Source organism: Littorina saxatilis, linkage group LG8, assembly GCF_037325665.1.
Source record: "Littorina saxatilis isolate snail1 linkage group LG8, US_GU_Lsax_2.0, whole genome shotgun sequence".
NCBI lineage: Eukaryota > Metazoa > Mollusca > Gastropoda > Littorinimorpha > Littorinidae > Littorina > Littorina saxatilis.
In genome coordinates this window covers 55,184,702-55,204,239 of record NC_090252.1, presented here as the reverse complement: position 1 = coordinate 55,204,239, position 19,538 = coordinate 55,184,702, and the positions used below count along the sequence as shown (strand labels likewise).

The 19,538-nt window shown below is 40.5% G+C and overlaps 1 protein-coding gene and 1 long non-coding RNA gene across 3 annotated transcripts in view; one reads left to right on the top strand and one right to left on the bottom strand.

The window, feature by feature from the left end:
• Positions 1-399: 399 nt before the first annotated feature.
• LOC138973867 (uncharacterized) lies at positions 400-8,029 on the bottom strand. Of its 2 annotated transcripts, XR_011458202.1 has the most exons (6): positions 7,555-8,029; positions 6,972-7,067; positions 6,399-6,493; positions 5,715-5,777; positions 5,281-5,374; positions 400-1,650 (listed from the first exon to the last, which is right to left on the bottom strand). It is a non-coding gene; the product is annotated as an uncharacterized lncRNA (long non-coding RNA). The 2 variants fall into 2 exon arrangements; XR_011458203.1 differs by lacking the exon at positions 5,281-5,374.
• A 1,621-nt stretch (positions 8,030-9,650) lies between these two features.
• LOC138974742 (hexokinase-like) overlaps positions 9,651-19,538 on the top strand; it is a 63,074-nt gene continuing 53,186 nt past the window's right edge. Inside the window, exons 1-3 of the mRNA XM_070347468.1 lie at positions 9,651-9,816; positions 12,257-12,459; positions 12,685-12,835. Coding sequence (XP_070203569.1) covers positions 9,651-9,816; positions 12,257-12,459; positions 12,685-12,835 — 520 coding nt within the window. The remainder of the gene's footprint in view (positions 9,817-12,256; positions 12,460-12,684; positions 12,836-19,538) is intronic.

The following is a 19,538-nucleotide window of genomic DNA, read 5'->3' as shown; positions in this document are numbered from 1 at the left end:
AGGACTAGTTCGTCCAGTTAAGACACGAAACCTGGATCGCCGACAAACGAGGGGAGCTCACTCCGAGTCGACAATAAAAGCAAGTAAGTTATTCCCCTTCCAAAAATGGCTGCCTCCAAGACGAAATCACCGATTGAGTGGTAACTCCGTGCTGGTTGTCGATTTGGGTCTCTCCTTCCCACTTGATCATGGTGCACGAAGCCTGGTAATCTTGAACTTTAGTGTGTTAAATTCATAGCTCAGAATCGAGTGGCATACTTTACTTATTTTAGATCCAAGTACCTGTAATCAAGCCCAAGAACATTTATCATGAAATTAATTGACGGATTAAGCTCCAAACCTAAGCATATTTAATTAATTTGGTTGTTTGATCGGCGAAAATGGCGTAGGTTGTCAACCAAGGGACTTCATTTACACGACAAAGTTGCCTCCCCTGTCCGCTGACACGGATAATTCCTTCTTTGACGCATGTAATTTGTAAACAAAATGCATTCGTACCAGAGTACGCTATGATTCGTACAGTTCATCGGAGTTCATTCCGTGACTTTAAAGGGATCTAAAAGACTTGTTATGATTACAAGTGCAGGTTCTCCAAATTTGGAGGCTTGAATGCCTCTGAATTATGAGCTATGAATTTAACACATTAAAGTTCAAGATTACCCGAAGCCTTCCATGTCATTTACCCTCCTGGGTTAAAGGTTATAAATTGATTCGAGAAAATAACATGACTGGTATGGACTGATCATTGTGTCTACCGTGGAGCCATCGGGGTTCTATGGGAAATGCTACACAAAAAAACTTGCCTGTGAAAAGGGAAAGACGGTGACCAAAAATAAATGATGATAGCGATATTTCTAATTGTGGATCAGCAGAGTCGAGAAGCATACATGATGTTTACCAAAGTGTGTGTGCGTGTCTGTCTGTCCACGTGTGTGTTTGAGCTCTTTTCGGTACAGAATATGAGTTTGGGGATTGAGTGAAGAGGGAGACCTAAAAAAAAAACTACTCGGTATTTTGGTTCTTTTTATCACAATTCAGTCTGTTTTAATTTTCAAGTTATATCAGAAATTTTCTATTTGCACTGATACACTGGAATCCCTTGTGGATGTATTGCTTTAAGGGTCTACAAATAGTACTACTGAACCAAAATCATCCTGTTTCTTTACGTTTTGAGCAATTCAATTGTCTTGTTTTTTTGTTTTTTAAAAATTTGATTCCTCTTCATTCTTCTCAAAAAAAAGCTTTCATTGCGATAAACAAAACATTACTGGATAGACATTTTCTTGGAGAACGTCTGTATTAGCAAGCATTTAAAGTAGGAGGACGATATGGAACGTACGATAAAAGGATGTGCTTTAGCTTTCTGTCTCATCATTTATAAATGTTGCCCTTCAATCACACACACACACACACTTTTGATCCAGCTCCAACCATATTTCATAAGGCTTTATTCAGGGTTGTCTCTTGTTCTTAAACATCCGATTTCTAAGCACACGTCTGTGCTGAGAATATGAACATGAACCGATATGAACATCAATGTCAGCCGCCTTTTTATTATGAAATAATGTTCATTTGTGTTCCAAACACTTCCGAAGAATACTTGTTGGTGTGTCTTCAGTCGCCCTGACATCATCACAACTCGACCCTGTCCTGCAAAAATACAAATATATATACAGGGTGACACCCAAACATTCAACCCAAACAAATGCTTATTTCTTTAACATCTGTTGACCGAATTAGTTATCTTTCTTTTTTTCTTTCTTTTTTTTTTGGTCCCTGTCCTGTCCTGTCTTGTCTTGTCATGCCTTGTCTTGTCATCCCTCTATTGGCCTACTGGCAACCTTTTCCTAACTTGTCTTGTCTTGCCATGTCTTGTCTTGTCTTGTATTGTATATACATTTAGCATACATTTGGGTAAAGGTTTGCGAACAGGTAAGGGGTGTAAGAGAGAGAGACAGAGATGGTGGTGGTCTATGTTACATTACACAGGTCAACACAGTTGCAAGTTCATAGGTTAAAGGCTGCCCTTTTCGTAGCGTTCATTAATTAATTCCTATTGTTTACATGTGCCAATAATGTTATAAAACTGTACCTAAGGGGATATAATAACGATTGGCTGTAGCTTTCAAAAACAGAAAAAATTATTTCAGTATTGCAAAGTGGTGTTGATAGTGTCGAATGTAAACAGAACAGTCTCAAAGTGAAAGTGGATGTTTTCCGGAAATTGCGAAGTTAACAAGAATACAGAAAGCGCGCTTTCCTGCCTAGCACAATCCGCTACCGCGCTAATCTGGCGTGTCAATATCACTACGTTTTGCACGTGGAAGGTGAGCGATTTCCTTCACGCGGGGATTGACGAAGCTGTACTGTCTGTGTTGACGGTCTAAAAATAGCCCAAGCCCTGGAGAACTGTTTCTAAAGATAGCAATAAACTTTATAAAGAATTGATTATTTCTTGTAATTGGTAAGGACTTCAAACCTAAAACTTTGCAGGAAGCTTAATTTATACATCCCCGCAACGATGGGAAAAGCCCTGGAAGTAAGTAAACTAATTAAATAGGACTTTGTCAGCCTTTAAATGAGGGGTTATTGTGTATAGTGAGGAAATAATTTTCTGATGTATTTTTAATTCATTATTGGTGTTTTATGCAAAACGTACGGTCAATATTGAAAGTTTAAAAAAGGTACTGCCCTCACATTAATACGAAGGCGGGATCACAGCTGGATAAGACAAGGTACGGCAATTTCGACCCGGAGGTCTCTTTCAGGGCGCACAGAGGATGAGACAACACAGGAGAAAAGAAAAAAACCACAGATAATAGCACACGGAAGGAACGATTACAGCAGTTATAATTAAATTACTTTGTGGGTCAGGGTTTTTTAGGAGTACAGGGGAAACCCCTTTTAAGACCTTAAAAAATGTGAGAAAATCAAGTCTTAAAATGGAAGGGGTCTAAAAATGGGGGTAATTTACAGGTTATGAACAGAACATCTTCTTCTTCTTCAGCGTTCCAGAAATTCTGGTGACGTGTGAGCTCGTTTGCCCATTTGGGTTCCCCACACTATACTCTGAGAGCATAGTCAGCTTCACTCCGCTTTCGTTGAGTAGGCATGCTGGGTATTTTCGTGTTTCCATAACCCACCGAACTCCGACATGGTTTACAGGATCTTTTCCGTGCGCACTTGGTCTTGTGCTTGCGTGTACAAACGAAGTTGATTAAGTCACTAAGCAGGTCTGCACATAAGTTGACCTGGGAGATCGGAAAAATCTCCACTCTTAACCCACCAGGCGGCAGCGACCGGGATTCGAACTCACGACCTCCCGATTAGGAGGCTGACGTCTTACCACTGCGCGCCACTTCACCCGTCACAGAACATCTAAAGAAGCAAGATCTTAAAAAGGAGGAAGTCTGAAATGAATGGGTCTGAAAGGGGGGTTCCACTGTGGAAAAGTACCTGTCAGTTTACCTGTATGTATTAGGACCGGGTGGCCGAGTGGTAACGCACTTGCGCTCGGAAGCGAGAGGTTGCGAGTTCGACCCTGGGTCAGGGCGTTAGCAATTTTCTCCCCCCTTTCCTAACCTAGGTGGTGGGTTCAAGTGCTAGTCTTTCGGATGAGACGAAAAACCGAGGTCCCTTCCGTGTACACTACATTGGGGTGTGCACGTTAAAGATCCCACGATTGACAAAAGGGTCTTTCCTGGGAAAATTGTATAGGCATAGATAAAAATGTCCACCAAAATACCCGTGTGACTTGGAATAATAGGCCGTGAAAAGTAGGATACATCATACAGGGCCGGACCCAGGGGGGGGTTCCAGGGGTTCCGGAACCCCACCCCTGGAAAAAGCATGTACCTTGCTTTGAGTGTTTGTTTTTTTTAAAATAAATTTTGTGTGTGTCTCTAACAAATTTTATTCAATGTGAAATCCGATGAGAAAAAGGTACTCCCCCCCCCCCCCCCCCCACCAACTCACACTGACAGGCCTTAACCCTCAAAACAAGGCCCAGAATGCACCAGATTGCACAGATTTTAACCGTTTTTCAAAATTTTCCGGGGGGGCGCCCCCGGACCCCCCAAGTTCACGCGCCTGCTTTGCAGGCGCGCGCTTGTGGCTTAGCCACTTCGCTGATTTGCCCCCCAAAAAAGGAGGACCCCCCCCCCCCCCCCTTACAACTCATTTGGTCCGGCCCTGGGATATGCACCGAAATGGCTGCGATCTGCTGGCCGATGTGAATGCGTGATGTATTGTGTAAAAAAATTCCATCTCACACGGCATAAATAAATCCCTGCGCCTTGAATATGTGCGCGATATAAATTGCATAAAAATTAAAAAAATTAAAAAAATTAAAATCCCTGCGCTTAGAACTGTACCCACGGAATACGCGCAATATAAGCCTCATATTGATTGATTGAATAAGACCACCCCTGACATGCGGCAGATACCAACTATCTACAAGTGCTTTGTGTGAACAGTAAAAAAAATTGTTTTCCTTTTTGCGAATTCATTTCATTAAACACAACAACAACAAAATTCATCAAATTCCAGCTGAGCAGAACGGCTTTCACAATTATCACTGGGCCTTTAAAGGCATGTTCCTCACCATATTACCCAGCATATCAGACACCACATGTTTGACTAGGTTTTTACATGGGAACAACAAGACTATACAGGATGGTAAAAAAACCTCCCTATTTTCTTTTTAATCACATTTTTGACTGCGAAAAAAAAAGAGATCAAAAAGGAAATATGGCGCTTTTTTTTAGACACCCCTTTTTACGTCCAGCTTCTTTTGGTGGAGATTCAAGTTACAGACACATGTGAAATTCATTAAGCAAAAAGGTTCCCACTATGCACTGCCACAGAACACAACCAGGTTATTAATGTGCGGTACAGTGTATAATTATGTTTAAGTAAAAGGATGCCCTTCTTTTGTTTAATTGGAGCATCTATGATGTCTGACATTTTGGTTCTAACGGTAAGGAACGTATGTTTAGGCTCTAATAAGGACAGTTTGTCTTGTCAAAAGCCTCATGCATATTCCTTCCTCCCCATGCAAGACTTTCTTTTATTTGAATATCTGCCTTTATAGTACAAAAATCAAATAAAAAGGTCGCACTCTGCGCATAGCGACAAAAATTGCAATTTTACCAAGAAAACCTCACACTCTTTATGTGGAGAAAGACCCTGACTGTTGCAGTATGTTATGCATTTGAAAACATCTGAAATTGTGTACTTGAATTCTACAGTTTGATCAGTTCTGTGTGTTTAAAAAGTTACCTTGATCATTCTGACATGCTCTTGCTCAAATCACATCCCAGACAATATTGTAGACTCCATTGATAGACGCTGTGGTGCATGGGAGAACTGCATTCTGAGGAAACGAAAAAAATATACACTGAGGAAGAACAGTCACAACAACATTTGCAGCAGCAACAGGCTATATAATTTTATTCAAAGAACACTTAAATAAGGTAAAATGAAAATCAGTGTTGTGTCAGTAAATTTGATTTGGGGGAGATGGAAGGATTGGGGTGGGGGTTTAGAGGCGGGGATAGAAGGATAGCTGGGAACCGGGGAAGGTGGGGTGGCTAACACAGTTTGATCATGTAATGACTGGTACAATGTTTAATATATCTAAAAAGGCAGCAACTCTGTAATGCATTATGTGAACCAACTTCTCCATAAACTAAATAAAGATCAGTAAAAGTTACCTCTTTCATTCTGGAATCTTTTTGGTCCCATCACAGCTCAGACGCAGACTCAATGGACAGATACTGTAATGATGAAAATAACACCAGCAATTTAAGGGAGAACAAGAATTATGCAGAGAGGAAAAACAGTAATGAGTAAGAACAACAGCAGCAGCAGCAGCAGACTCAATACTCTTACTCTACATAACACTCTCACTGAATGACTGATTCAGTAACTAAATCCCAGTGAAGTGCAAGTGATCAAAATTACTTATGTAAAAACAGAGAAATAGAGAGAGAGAGAGAGAGAGAGAGACAGAGAGACAGAGAGAGACAGAGAGAGAGACAGACAGACACAGACAGACAGACAGACAGGCAGAGACAATGCGAATGTGTGTGTGTGTGTGTGTGTGTGTACATGGGAAATGCAGTGCCATTGAAAACAAACACTTGCTTCATTTAAATATCAACAGTTATACAACATAAGAGGCACTAAAAAAGTTGTACATGAAAATAAATGTTGCTCTTGCTGATGGAAAAAGAGCAGGGGGAGAGGGTCGATGTTGCTTGCACTTGCAGATAATTATGCACTAACATCCAGCTGTTTTTCTGGGTGTACTGTAACCCTGTAATGTTTAAGCAGAAATGTTTGTGGATCACGTTATGCTTCTGCTTTTAGATCAGTTTGAGTATTTGCAATATTACCTGGATCATTGCGGCATCCTCTTGATCACATCACATTTGAGACTTTGACCTATATAGACTCCATGGGCAGACGCTGAAGTTATTACAAGGGCATTCTGAAAAATGACAATACAAAATTTATGCAGAGATGTAGAACTTTACATTACACTTACAGAAGCAACAACCAGAGAGCTGATTTATACAGGTAGAGAGAGAGAGAAAGAGAAGAAGAAGTAAAAGAAAAAAGAGAGCATAGAAAGAGAGAGGGGGTGGGGGATGGGGCAAAGGGAGTGTGTAATGTGACGTGAGGAAGGGGAAGAGCAATGGAAAATGAAACTCTCAGTACTTTTAATTTATATTAACAGTTATGGAACTATTTGAGCACTCCCCATAACCACAAACAAGGTACAGACGGCAACATATGTTGCACGGAAGGGTGGGGGTAGTTGGACTGGAGAGTGTTGTTATGGGTTTAGGGTGGAGCTGGGGCGGAGTGTGTATGTAACTTGATAATAATAAGCATGATCAGTTAGTGCTAACAACTATCTTGATCTTCACAGACATAAATTGCACAATGATTTCACCACCATGTACCTTTATTTTTGCCCTTGAGTTAGGTGGAAGACAATGTTGAGTGGTGAACGCAAGTTGTATTGATCACTGGGTCATCCTGCGGTCCGGGCCATTGATCTGCACATTGCACCAGCACAAACAAACACAATGTTATGATCTCAATCAGCCTGCATGGTCAATCATGAATCTAAGAACACAAACACTGTCCAGATCTAATTGAATACGAGATCATCATTACTTGGGAAATTCAATGAAAATCTAGCAGTCAACGAAGCAGATAGATCTGTCCTTGCGATTGTTGTTGCAAGCAGATAAATGTGTGAACTTCCTTATCTCAACGTTATCATTCAACATATTGATATTTTGCCTGATGGATGTTGTGCCGATGAGATAAACAAACAATCAAAATCAAAGTCATAAACTTTTGAAGAAAAAAATTAAACAAATTGAGCAGAAAGAATCTAGCTTACTGCTGTGCTGATTTCGACAAAATCAATGCGTTTACATGCCGAAGTCATTCCTGCTTTTATTCATATCATACTAGATGATCCTAATGCACAACAATACGAAAACGAGCTCAGCGAAATGAGTAACACTGCCTCACCTGCACTAACACAATGCTGCAGAAGCGAAGGTCGTCTACGACTGGAAATTTCGAAGTCGAACAGCGGCGTTTTTTCACTCTCAGCGGTTGTCTTGCTCGGAAAAGTGAAAAGCTTAACTTGAAATCGAACGGAAGTCACCATTCTACCTTTTCGTTCAAGCGTTGTTTTTATAAAATCTCAGAAAATGTAATTTTGACTTGGGTGATTTCGTCCGCCATTGAGATTCAGTTTTTCAATAATTTGTCTTCCTCCTTGGCAGAAGAGTCAAAGGTTCGGCCCGATCTTCAAGGTTCCCAAGACATGACTTGCAAACCCCGAACCTAGTTCGCCGAACCTCCCAAACCTAGTTCGAAAACTCAGGTTCGTCTGGTTAAGAACCAAGACAAGTTCGCCGAACCAGTCTTGAGGTTCGCCGAACCCCACGAACCTAGTTCGCGAACCAAAGGTTCGTCTGGTTAAGAACAGCCTTTAGGGTGCAAAAGTTCGTCTGCTAGTCCCATTTGACGAAATAATATTATCCTAAGCGATACCAACACATGAACAGAACACACACCATCTGCCTTTACCGCCACATCAGAATAACAACATATCTGTTTACTTGATTTTAGTCCAAAACAGGGAAACTGACAAGAAATGTTAAGAGAATGGAATGATTTGCACGGAACTATACAACCGCGCATTAATCGATCGCCTTGCGCAGGTTGACTGGTTGAGTGAATAACATTCGATCAAACTTTTGCACAAAAACTCCTCTTTTCTTTGAATAACTGAAGAAAGGATGAATTAAGAGGTTACACACCTCGCCTCAGTGATCATTACAAATAATGGTCTCAGTTCGCGGTTATGAAAAAGCTCGCTGAAGCTCGCATTTTTCATGATCCGCTAACTTCGACCATTATTTTTAATCATCACTGAGACTCGACATGTAACCTCTACGTAAGTACTGGTGTCACATGACTGATGTGAAACAGCTGATAGGCTAATGGCTAAACTGTTAGCGCACTCTTGGAGTGCGCTCACTTTTCCAGAGAGCGTATTCTTCCGCCCTTTTCCAAAGCGAGGTTGTGCCCCTTCTTTCGATTTGAGAAGATTCTTCTCATCCTCCGTGTTAGTGACATGCAGCTTATCTTCTCCACATTACCAAGTGATGCTTGACCCTAAATTTCCCGCGGCTTAAAGCAGAATTGGGTTTTTTCTAACAGATCTCCTGCGCCTGTGCCACAGTGAGGCTGTGCCCCTTCTTTCGACCGAAATGAACGGTTTTCCCTTATTTCAAGACAACTACGATGTAAACAGAACATGCATGGGAAGGCTTCAAAACATTCTTACCAACCTCCCAGATGAATGCAGGTACATTGCGAGAAATAACAGCCAACTTTATTTTTTTGCGAATGAGGGAACGAACGTGTCACTTTGAGTCGTTTGACATCAGGGGACACCACTCAGTTGCTTGGGGGGTCGTTCATCTTTTTGGGGAGCATAGAACATTTCGGTACATGTTGTTTTTTATACCAGTAATTAATACATAAGTGAAATTGTATGCTAACGGGTACATTTTCGCACAACTGTAACTCATACTGTTACTTGCTACTCGATGAAACGGTACAGAGGGTAATCAAATCGTAAAATGCATGGTCTGCGATGAAACCGTCATTACCCCCGAAATGTGCAAAGCCGACACACACACACAAAAGTAGATCTAACTCGACCTTTCCACAAATTATCCAAACGCTGGCAGAATAATGTGCTTTTTAAAACGTCCTAATCTATTGTCGTAACTGACAATATCGTTATTGAAACAATCACAGTGCCCTAAGAGATGTACAGAGCAAATCTGGAAAATAATTATTGAACTCAGCGCTTTGCACTTTGTTAAATAATTCATTTTCTCGATTTGTTCTATAAATCTCTTAGCGCACTGTGATGTCTCAATAACTTAAATAATTAAACATTTTTCTGTAGCGCTGTTCACCGCCATATTCCAGTCTCATGGGGCTTTACATTGGACATTACCATTCAACATTTTACATGTAAAAATGTCCGTGTGTGCAAATGTTAATTCTGACATTCAAAACACTAATGTTCCGAGGTAAATATGGTGCAGGTGCAGGTGACTAAGTTAAAGGAAGATGGAGTCACATTGAGTGTGAAGCCAAAGGACATCAAGCCAGTGGACAAGGTCGTCATCGAGGCTAAGGGATCTCCCAACAGCCGATATAATCCCAGTGTCACCGTGAAGGAAGTGACAGGAATCTCTATACGTGAGTCCACAGTGCAAAATGTCTTTGAACGTCAATCATGCTTGTCCTAAATACCAGGTATGGATCAATTAATTATTGATTGTAAGGCAATATCCAGTCAGCCTCTACAAAGTCTCGCTTCCGTGGCCAAAGCCACAGCCCAACAAGTAGCCCCTAAATCAACCCACTTCTCGCTAAGCGATTCAACAATTGTCTCTTTTTTACTTGCCAGCTGGTTTTATTAACGGGATTTTTGTTATATTGTTTAACGTGGTGTAACAAAGCTTTACAAAAAAATAGGGTGTCACTATGGTAATCACTCCACATGTGTCCTCGCCCAAACCAATCCGCCATGTTTTGACGGACAGACATACATTAAACATTGAATTCTTACTTCACTGAATGGTTTATTGACTCACCCGACCAGTCGGCGAATCTTAGTACTCATCCTTGTCCGTCTGCTTGGACTGCCGGCGGGCCTTTTATGGACAAAACATGGAACGTTGAGGTTAATTTGTCTCGGGTGTTTTGAAGCTATACACATTTGAAACTCTGCACACTTTTAGGGTCTTATGATCTCGCGACGTGACCTCAGTTTGGTTGACCCTAGCTCGTCGTATTTTGGGGTTACAGTGGGCTCATGTTTGATTTATTAAGAACGTTGAGGTTATCTAGGATATTTTTGAAGCTAGATCTTAAAAACTGTGCATACTTCGAGGGTTTGATAATCTATCGACCTGACCCAAAAATGATTGACCCTCGTGAAATGTTGGAAGCACAGCGGGGTCATATTCATTATTAAACCTTTACGTTAATGTTTTCTCGGAAATTATTTTGGGGAGCAAAAGCCTCCAAATTTCATACAATTGCAGCTATTGATAATCAGCAGACATGACTAGTATTTGACTTGTTTTTGCTGAGTTTTAGACTAACAGCAAATGTTTGCTGAAACATATTTTCACCACTGAAAATATCCACTGAGCTATCAGCATAATAAGTCTTTCCCTCGTCAAGTTATGATGTCATTGTTTGATTTAGTCACAGCTTAGTGTCTGGTGTATTTTAACCTTGGCTGGATTATTGGTGATAACATTATGTCATGATGTCATAATGTCAGAAATGTAGTCATGTAAGTGTCTTTAGTACACATTTTTGTTTTGGTGAGACACGAATTAATCCTCTTTATTCACAATTTAAAGGGTGCTGAGTATGATGCTACTGTTGGTGTTGGGAAGGGGGTCGGTGGATGAAAGTTGGTATAATTTATGTGGGATACTATATCAGGGTTGAATAACTGAATGGATTGGACAGGTGGCATTATGCTCAATTTGGTGTCAGTTATTCAGACGTGAATATTCTATTGAACATTATTTTTTGAACATGTAACCGAATTTGTTTTCTTTATCATGACTATTTTACACAAGAAATGGAGGGTGGGTGTGGGGTCATATTAATTGAAAAATTGTCATTTCATGATGTTCTATTCAAAATCAATTAAGCGAAGGTTTATAAACACTAAAATGGCCAATAAATAAAATATTCAAACATTGAAAACATTCACCACTGAGTTGATTTTGTGTGATTTTTTAAAGTTCCGTTTGCGGAATTTATGCCTCTCAGTATAGTATTCTCTATGTAAACCTCCAGAGATTATGAATAGAAAATCTGAGATAACAAGGTCTTAAAAGGGTGGAGGATCTAATCGGGAGGTTAGGATCTGAAAGGAAAGGAGTCTTCTATCAGGTAGGTTGGTTATGGATAGAGGGGGTAAGAAGGGAGGGAGGTTTCTCGCGGGTGGGGATGGGGCAGGGGGTCTTAATTGGGAGGGAATCTTCTTTTGGAAGGTGGGGATGAGGGTTTCACTATAAAGGGGTATGACAAAGGCGAGACGTATAAGCATTTGCATTTCTTGTTTGAAATTGTTTGCACCTGTTCTATTGAGCAATGCAAACGAATAAACATGAGACCAAACAAAGGTGACCTCATCAACTTTACAACTGTTCAAGTTGTGTGGAGCCCTAACTTTTGGAAGAGTAAACAAGAAGCCAGAGCTTAATTATTCAGTCACAATTTTCAATCACAGATTTGTCGTACATATTACTCAAACATGAAATACGTAGTAGGCTCAACGAAGTTCCTGTACACTTAGAAAGGATTTGTAAATGAGCAATATGCTTAAATACAACTAAATTTTAATCACATCACGTTCAGCGCAAACAAATCACATTATTTTCGGCAATAACAAATAATACAACACGAAGTTTGGACGCAAGGGGTAAGTTCCAAATAAACACCACTACAATGCGTTTCGGCAAGCAAATAATAACACATGAACATACTGAAGAATGAGTCAAATCAATACAGAAAGACAAGACAAACATACAGACAGACAGACTGACAGGCAGACGGACATAAACCAACTTTATGTGTTAGATATCTCTCTTCTCTCTTTATGCTAAAGGTGACATGAGAAAACTGACCTGTGGTGATTTTGCCCACCTGTCCGTCGAGGACCAGACGCAGACAAGCCAGACATTTGTTCTGAAACCTGAAAAGAGCGGAGTTGCATTTATGTCTGCCACCCTTAATGTCAAGAATGTGGAGAGCCTCCAGGCCCACTGCTTCTTCTCTGGCTCTACCACTGGTCAGCAAGTCGCTGAACAGGTATGTCGTTTTGGTTGGCCTATGTAGTGGAATGCTTCTTGCTTGATAACTCAAGAGACCATATACAAGAAAGTAATGGTGATGTAGTGATGAAACTAATTATGTTTTGTTATTTTTTGGTTTTTTTAATAATTATTGTGTAACGTTTTCCCTTAAGAACTTGTGTGCAAGTGTTAATTCTGACATTGTACAAAACACTCATGTTCCGAGGTGAATATGGTGCAGGTGACTAAGTTAAAGAAACATGAAGTCACATTGAGTGTGAAGCCAAAGGACATCAAGCCAGTGGACAAGGTCGTCATCGAGGCTAAGGGACCTCCCAACATCCGACGTCCTCCCAGTGTCACCGTGAAGGAAGTGACAGGAATCGCTATACGTGAGTCCAGAGTGCGAAATTTCTTTGAATGCCAATCAGGCTTGTACTAAATAACTGGTATGAATTAATGAATTATTGCTTGTAAGGCTATACCCAGTAAGTCTCTACAAAGTCTCGCTTCGTGGCCAAAGCCACAGCCCAACAAGTAGTCCCTAATTTTAATTTAAAAAAAACAACTTCTCACTGGGGGATTCAACAATTGTCTCTTTACACCCCCGGTATAGGGGTGTGTATAGGTTTCGGTCGATGTGTTTGTTTGTGTGTTTGTGTGTTTGTGTTCGCATATAGATCTCAAGAATGGACGGACCGATCGTCACCAAACTTGGTGAACAGGTTCTATACATTCCTGAGACGGTCCTTACAAAATGTGGGACCAGTCAAACACACGGTTAGGGAGTTATTGGTGGATTAAAATTATACAAGAACTTATAGAGGGACATCTTAATGGTCAAAGGGAAATAACCATTCTCACTCAGTCACTGCCACCAACTGAGAAGGTTATTTCCCTTTGACGGGGGTGTTTTTCCTACCTCGGAGGAATTTCTTGTTTTTACTTGCCAGCAGGCTTTGATAACGGGATTTTTGATAACGGGAATTTTCCTCTCAGACATCAAAGGAGACCGTCCCATAAGTACAACTTGCTCATTGGCAAGTATGGGACATTGACCCGAGGTCTGAGGGTTTTTTTTTTTTTTTTTTTTGGGGGGGGGGGTTGCTTAACGTCCAGCCGACCACGTAGGGCCATATCAGGGCGGTGCTGCTTTGACATATAACGTGCGCCACACACAAGACATAAGTCGCAGCACAGGCTTCATGTCTCACCCAGTCACATTATTCTGACACCGGACCAACCAGTCCTAGCACTAACCCCATAATGCCAGACGCCAGGCGGAGCAGCCACTAGATTGCCAATTTTAAAGTCTTAGGTATGACCCGGGCGGGGTTCGAACCCACGACCTCCCGATCACGGGGCGGACGCCTTACCACTAGGCCAACCGTGCCGGTCAGGTCTGAGTTGGTGAGCACACACTCACAGGATACGTAGCAATTCATTATTGAGTTGTCGTTATAACTGCCCCTACCGAACAACTCCCACCCCCTCCCCCTCCCCTCCCCTCCCCTACTTCGAGGGCAGTCCTTCAATTGTGACAGCAATAGGTGAGAAGATGACACCCGTGGGCCACTGGACTTGCACGCACTACTGACTACAGACTACCACCCCTGACCAGGGTCTTGATGCGTGACTATAATGGCGTGCGTGTTCCGCGTGTGCTGCGTTATTACGAACTTTGACACTCACAGTGAAACGTTCAAAGTCGTTATTGAACCTGTGTTGGTAGGTCGGTCGTCGGAAAAAGGAGGGCGTCGTTCTTGGGAGGTTACTTACAGTGTGAAGAGCATCCGTGCCGAGAAATTCGGTCGGCAAAAGGAGGGGGTCGTTCTTGGGAGAGGTCGTTACGGGAGGTTCCTCTGTATTTCTTACAACGGGGTGTAACAAAGCTATATACAAACAATAGGGTGTCACTATGGTAGTCCCGTCGCGATATAACCTTCGTGGTTGAAAACGACGTTAAACACCAAATAAAGAAAGGAAACTATGGTAGTCACTCCACATGTGTCCTCGTCCAAACCAATCCACCAAGTTTTGACGGACAGACATACATTAAACATTGAATTCTTACTTCACTGAATGGTTTATTGACTCACCCGACCAGTCGGCGAATCTTAGTACTCATCCTTGTCCGTCTGCTTGGACTGCCGGCGGGCCTTTCATGGACAAAACATGGAACGTTGAGGTTAATTTGTCTCGGGTGTTTTGAAGCTATACACATTTGAAACTCTGCACACTTTTAGGGTTTTATGATCCTTGGGTTTGGGTTGACCCTTGCTCGTCGTATTTTGGGGTCACAGCAGGCTCATGTTCGATTCATTAAGAACGTTGAGGTTATCTAGGATATTTATGAAGCTAGATCTTAGAAACTGTGCATACTTCGAGACTTTGATAATCTATCGACCTGACCCAAAATCGCTTGACCCTCGTCACATGTTAGAAGCACAGCGGGGTCATGTTCATTACAAAATATTTACGTTGATGTTTTCTCGGAAATTATTTTAAGAGCAAAAGCCTCCAAATTTTATACATTTGCAGATATTGATAATCAACAGGCATGACCAGTATTTTACTTGTTTTCGCTGAGTTTTAGACTAACAGCAAATGTTTGCTGAAACATAATTATGTTCATATAAATTGAACAGTGAAAACTACCTTTTAAGACTTAAACAAATATAAGACAATCAGGTCTTAAAAATAAGGAGTTCTAAAACGGTGTAAACTTCCAGATATTATGAATAGAAAATCTGAGATAACAGGGTCTTAAAAGGGTGGAGGATCTAATCGGGAGGTTAGGATCTGAAAGGAAAGGAGTCTTCTATCAGGTAGGTTGGTTATGGATAGAGGGGGTAAGAAGGGAGGGAGGTTTCTCGCGGGTGGGGATGGGGCAGGGGGTCTTAATTGGGAGGGAATCTTCTTTTGGAAGGTGGGGATGAGGGTTTCACTATAAATGGGTATGACAAAGGCGAGACGTATAAGCATTTGCATTTCTTGTTTGAAATTGTTTGCACCTGTTCTATTGAGCAATGCAAACGAATAAACATGAGACCAAACAAAGGTGACCTCATCAACTTTACAACTGTTCAAGTTGTGTGGAGCCCTAACTTTTGGAAGAGTAAACAAGAAGCCAGAGCTTAATTATTCACAGTCACAATTGTCAATCACAGATTTGTCGTACATATTACTCAAACATGAAATACGTAGTAGGCTCAACGAAGTTCCAGTACCGTCTGTGTATTGATGATGGGGGTGTCTTTAACTAGTTTCTTTCTTTCTGTCTTTTGTGATTTTTCTTCTTTGGTTGAACATAGTTGATTGATTGATTGGCTGCTGCTATAAATGGTTATAATCTATTTGGCTATTGTTGTTGTTATATTAATGTATTTCTTCTTATTTGTCGTTTTGTTTCTTTATGGCTAGTCTGCTGACTAGATCAGGTCAGTTTCATCCTTAGTTTATAATTTCCACAGAAAGGAAAGTGAAGTTTATAACGTAACTCTAGTTTCGCAGGGGTTATAGTGCACCGACGAGCAATAGAGGTGGTGGTGGTGTGTAGGGAGAGGCAAAGAGGGGGTGTTGAGGGTGCCTATCCCGGCGAAGTACGGTCAGGCATTCTAGTGATTGTGATCCCACGGCGTGTAGCCAAGACGTGTACCTGTATGTGTAGCTTTAACGCTCACTGTACGTGTAACGTCATCAAATCGAGCTTTATAGTCACCTGGCTGGCTATAGTGGGAGGGTTACTTTTGGTGGTCACATTAGATATTATGATTTTTGGAAAGTTCGTTTTATTTGCAGCCACAGTTCGGTAAACGACAAATGGCTAAACCCAACCACCTAAGAATGAGAAGCGTTTTTGTAACATGACCCATATTCTGCAAAATGCAGCCATGACGCAGGGGGTAGGTTACAAAAAAACGTCATGTACCGCTTGACTGCATACGGATATAAGCAAATTATACCTCAAACGAAAGCTAAAGATTGTTGCCATCAGGCAGCAAGAAAAATGCCTAATTCGTATACACAGTTTTATTTTTAACAACATCTGTATAACATGCGGACGACAAAACAGGAAATGCCATTTTCTCAATCGATATGTATAGCTAACTGAACGCCTGGTTGAAACCGCAATCAAAAACATCTTGAAAATTGTTTATTCTCACAGCTAGAATTATTTTACATCAACAATTGTTAATTTACTGAGGAAAACAACAGTCATATAAGATAAATAATGGATGATTCTGAATCAATTCCGAAAACCGAACCGGGTCGAAGCAAAAAAGAGTTTACACATACACAGGCTTGAAAAAGGATAATTTGGTTCAATCTGTTAGATTTTTACCCATAACGTTAAAGATCAGCTCAATATAAAAGGAAAGTGATCATTGTAAAAGGATTTTGCTATCGCAAAATAATTCAACTTCCGGTTTTACCACATGGCGTCCATAATATTATCAATTTATTACATAGCGTGCATTTGTCAGAAATTATACTAAATGTTAGAAGCGATCTTAAAGTGAAAGTAACGTTTAATAAAAGTATGCGCATTTACTTATTGATTGATATATGACTAAAATAATGGACATGTAATTTAAACGTACAAAACGACATTTTGTACACTACCTCTCTAAAAAAAACGCGACTATGACCGACCGATATGTATGTGTAAATTAGGTCATTGTTAGTGATGAAAACGGGTTTTCTTTAAAAGATAACACGCAAACTGTGAAGTTCAAGGCCATAAATGATTTTAGTACGACTTCTTCAAAACAGGTCTGTTTTTCACTCCACCAGTTTCAGTTTTAATAAAATATATGTATAGCTGTCATTTTCAAAAAACATTATCTGCAATTCACTTAACCAAATACACAATGAACCCAGAAGATATTAGAGTGAGACACTTTACAGTGAAATATGTTATGATTCCCCTTATTTCAAAATATATGCATTTTAATTGGCAGACACGATTCACGTCGTAGGTACGTGTCGTCTGGTGAGGCAACTGTTAGCATTTTTTGTCGTAAGAATTGACATTTTTAAACATAAATCATGGACAAAAAACTAATTCTACAAAAAGTGCAGGTTTTCTTGGTATAGTCAGTTAAAGCGTCTTAAAATTCAAGAAATTGTGCAATTACGTGTATGTATTTGAAATGGCAGACAATATTGAATGAAAGTGATTTTTGACTGATTGAAACCCTACCCCCACTAACAAAATGGGCCCTGAGATTAGGGGTGTTAGTTAAAGATGACTGAATAATGGCTATGCTTTTCCCCTAAAGTATTCAAAACCTAAACATATACATAGGCAAGATGTTCTACGTTAACACAATTAACTTTTTAAACATATACATATGCTTAGTACACGATACTTCCGGTTTTTCTACCGGATGACTTGTACATTTAGGGGGTAAACACCTTATCGTAGAAAAAGCTTTATTTTCAAAAAGTGCAAGTAATTATTAAAAATCATACATAATATTTATATATAGGAGTTAATTTTCCTTCGAAAGTCATTTGTTTCAAGTGGCAGACAATGTCAGTTGGAGAGTTACATGTACGTAAAGCGTATAACTGTTGTCTGTGATTAGTGCATTGTGGACACATTGGCACCATTTGATCCTAAATGCTAAACGATGTCGTGATCATACCACAGTTTTAGGATAATTTTACATCGCATCGATTACTAAATTGATGGTAGAATTTCACTGATAAATTCTATTTCTGGTAGCGTCAGTGCCGTTATCTTTTTCTTTTTGAAATAAGGTAATAACAAATGAACCACGTGTCACACTCTTATGCTAGTCGTTAAATGACAATTCCAATTCTAGTAAGTTAAAAGGCATGTATTGCGCGTTACATACATTTATACCCCCCCCCCCCCCCCCGGGATTACAATGCAAGTAAACACATATAAAGAGATAGTAACGTTTTACATGGTTACACGTTCAGTAGTGAACGTAACGTGTGGTTTAACAAAATTACTTGCACATACAATAGTAAAGTCTGTCTGTGTGTCTTTGTTTGTGTGTTTGTCTATGTCTGTCTGTGTGTTCGTATGTTTGTCTCTCCCTCTGTCTGTCTATCTCTCTCTTTCTCTCTGTGTCTCTGTCTGTCTGTCTGTGTGTGTCTCTCTCTCTCTCTCTCTCTCTCTCTCTCTCTCTCTCTCTCTCTCTCTCTCTCTCTGCGAGGTAGGTGCACTTAAAGAGAAAGCAATACAGAAAGAAATGCATTTCTCTACCAAGAATGAAGTTTGTCTGTCTGTGTGTTTGTGTGCGTGTTTTTTTTTTTGGTTGCGTAAGTGTTTCTCTATAAGCATCTCTACGTCTTTGTTCGCGTACATAAGTGCGTGCGTGCATGTGTGGGTGTTTCTGTGTCGGTTTGTCTCACCGTGTGTATGTCTATCATGTTGTCGGTATGTTTGTGTATGTGTCTTTGTGTGTGTGTGTATGTGTGTGTGTGTGTGTGTGTGCGTGCGTGCGTGCGTGCGTGCGCGTGTGTGTGTGCGCGTGTGTGGGTATGCGTGCGTGCGTGTGTGTAGGCATGTGTGTGTGTGTAAGTGTGTGTGTGTGTGTGTGTGTGTGTGTGTGTGTGTGTGTGTGTGTGTGTGTGTGTGTGTGTGTGTGTGTGTGTGTGTGTGTGTGTGTGATTGCAATTATTCCTCCTTTTTACATTTAGTCAAGTTTTTACTAAATGTTTTAACGTAGAGGGGAGAATCGAGACGAGGGTCGTGGTGTATGTGCGTGTGTGTGTGTGTGTGTGTGTGTGTCTGTGTCTGTGTGTGTGTGTGTAGAGCGATTCAGACTAAACTACTGGACCGATCTTTATGAAATTTGACATGAGAGTTCCTGGGTATGAAATCCCCGAACGTTTTTTTCATTTTTTGGATAAATGTATTTGATGACGTCATATCCGGCTTTTCGTGAAAGTTAAGGCGGCACTGTTACGCTCTTATTTTTTAATTAAATTGGTTGAAATTTTGGTCAAGTAATCTTCGACAAAGCCCAGACTTCGGTATTGCATTTCAGCTTGGTGGCTTAAAAATTAATTGATGACTTTGGTCATTAAAAATCTGAAAATTGTAAAAAAAAA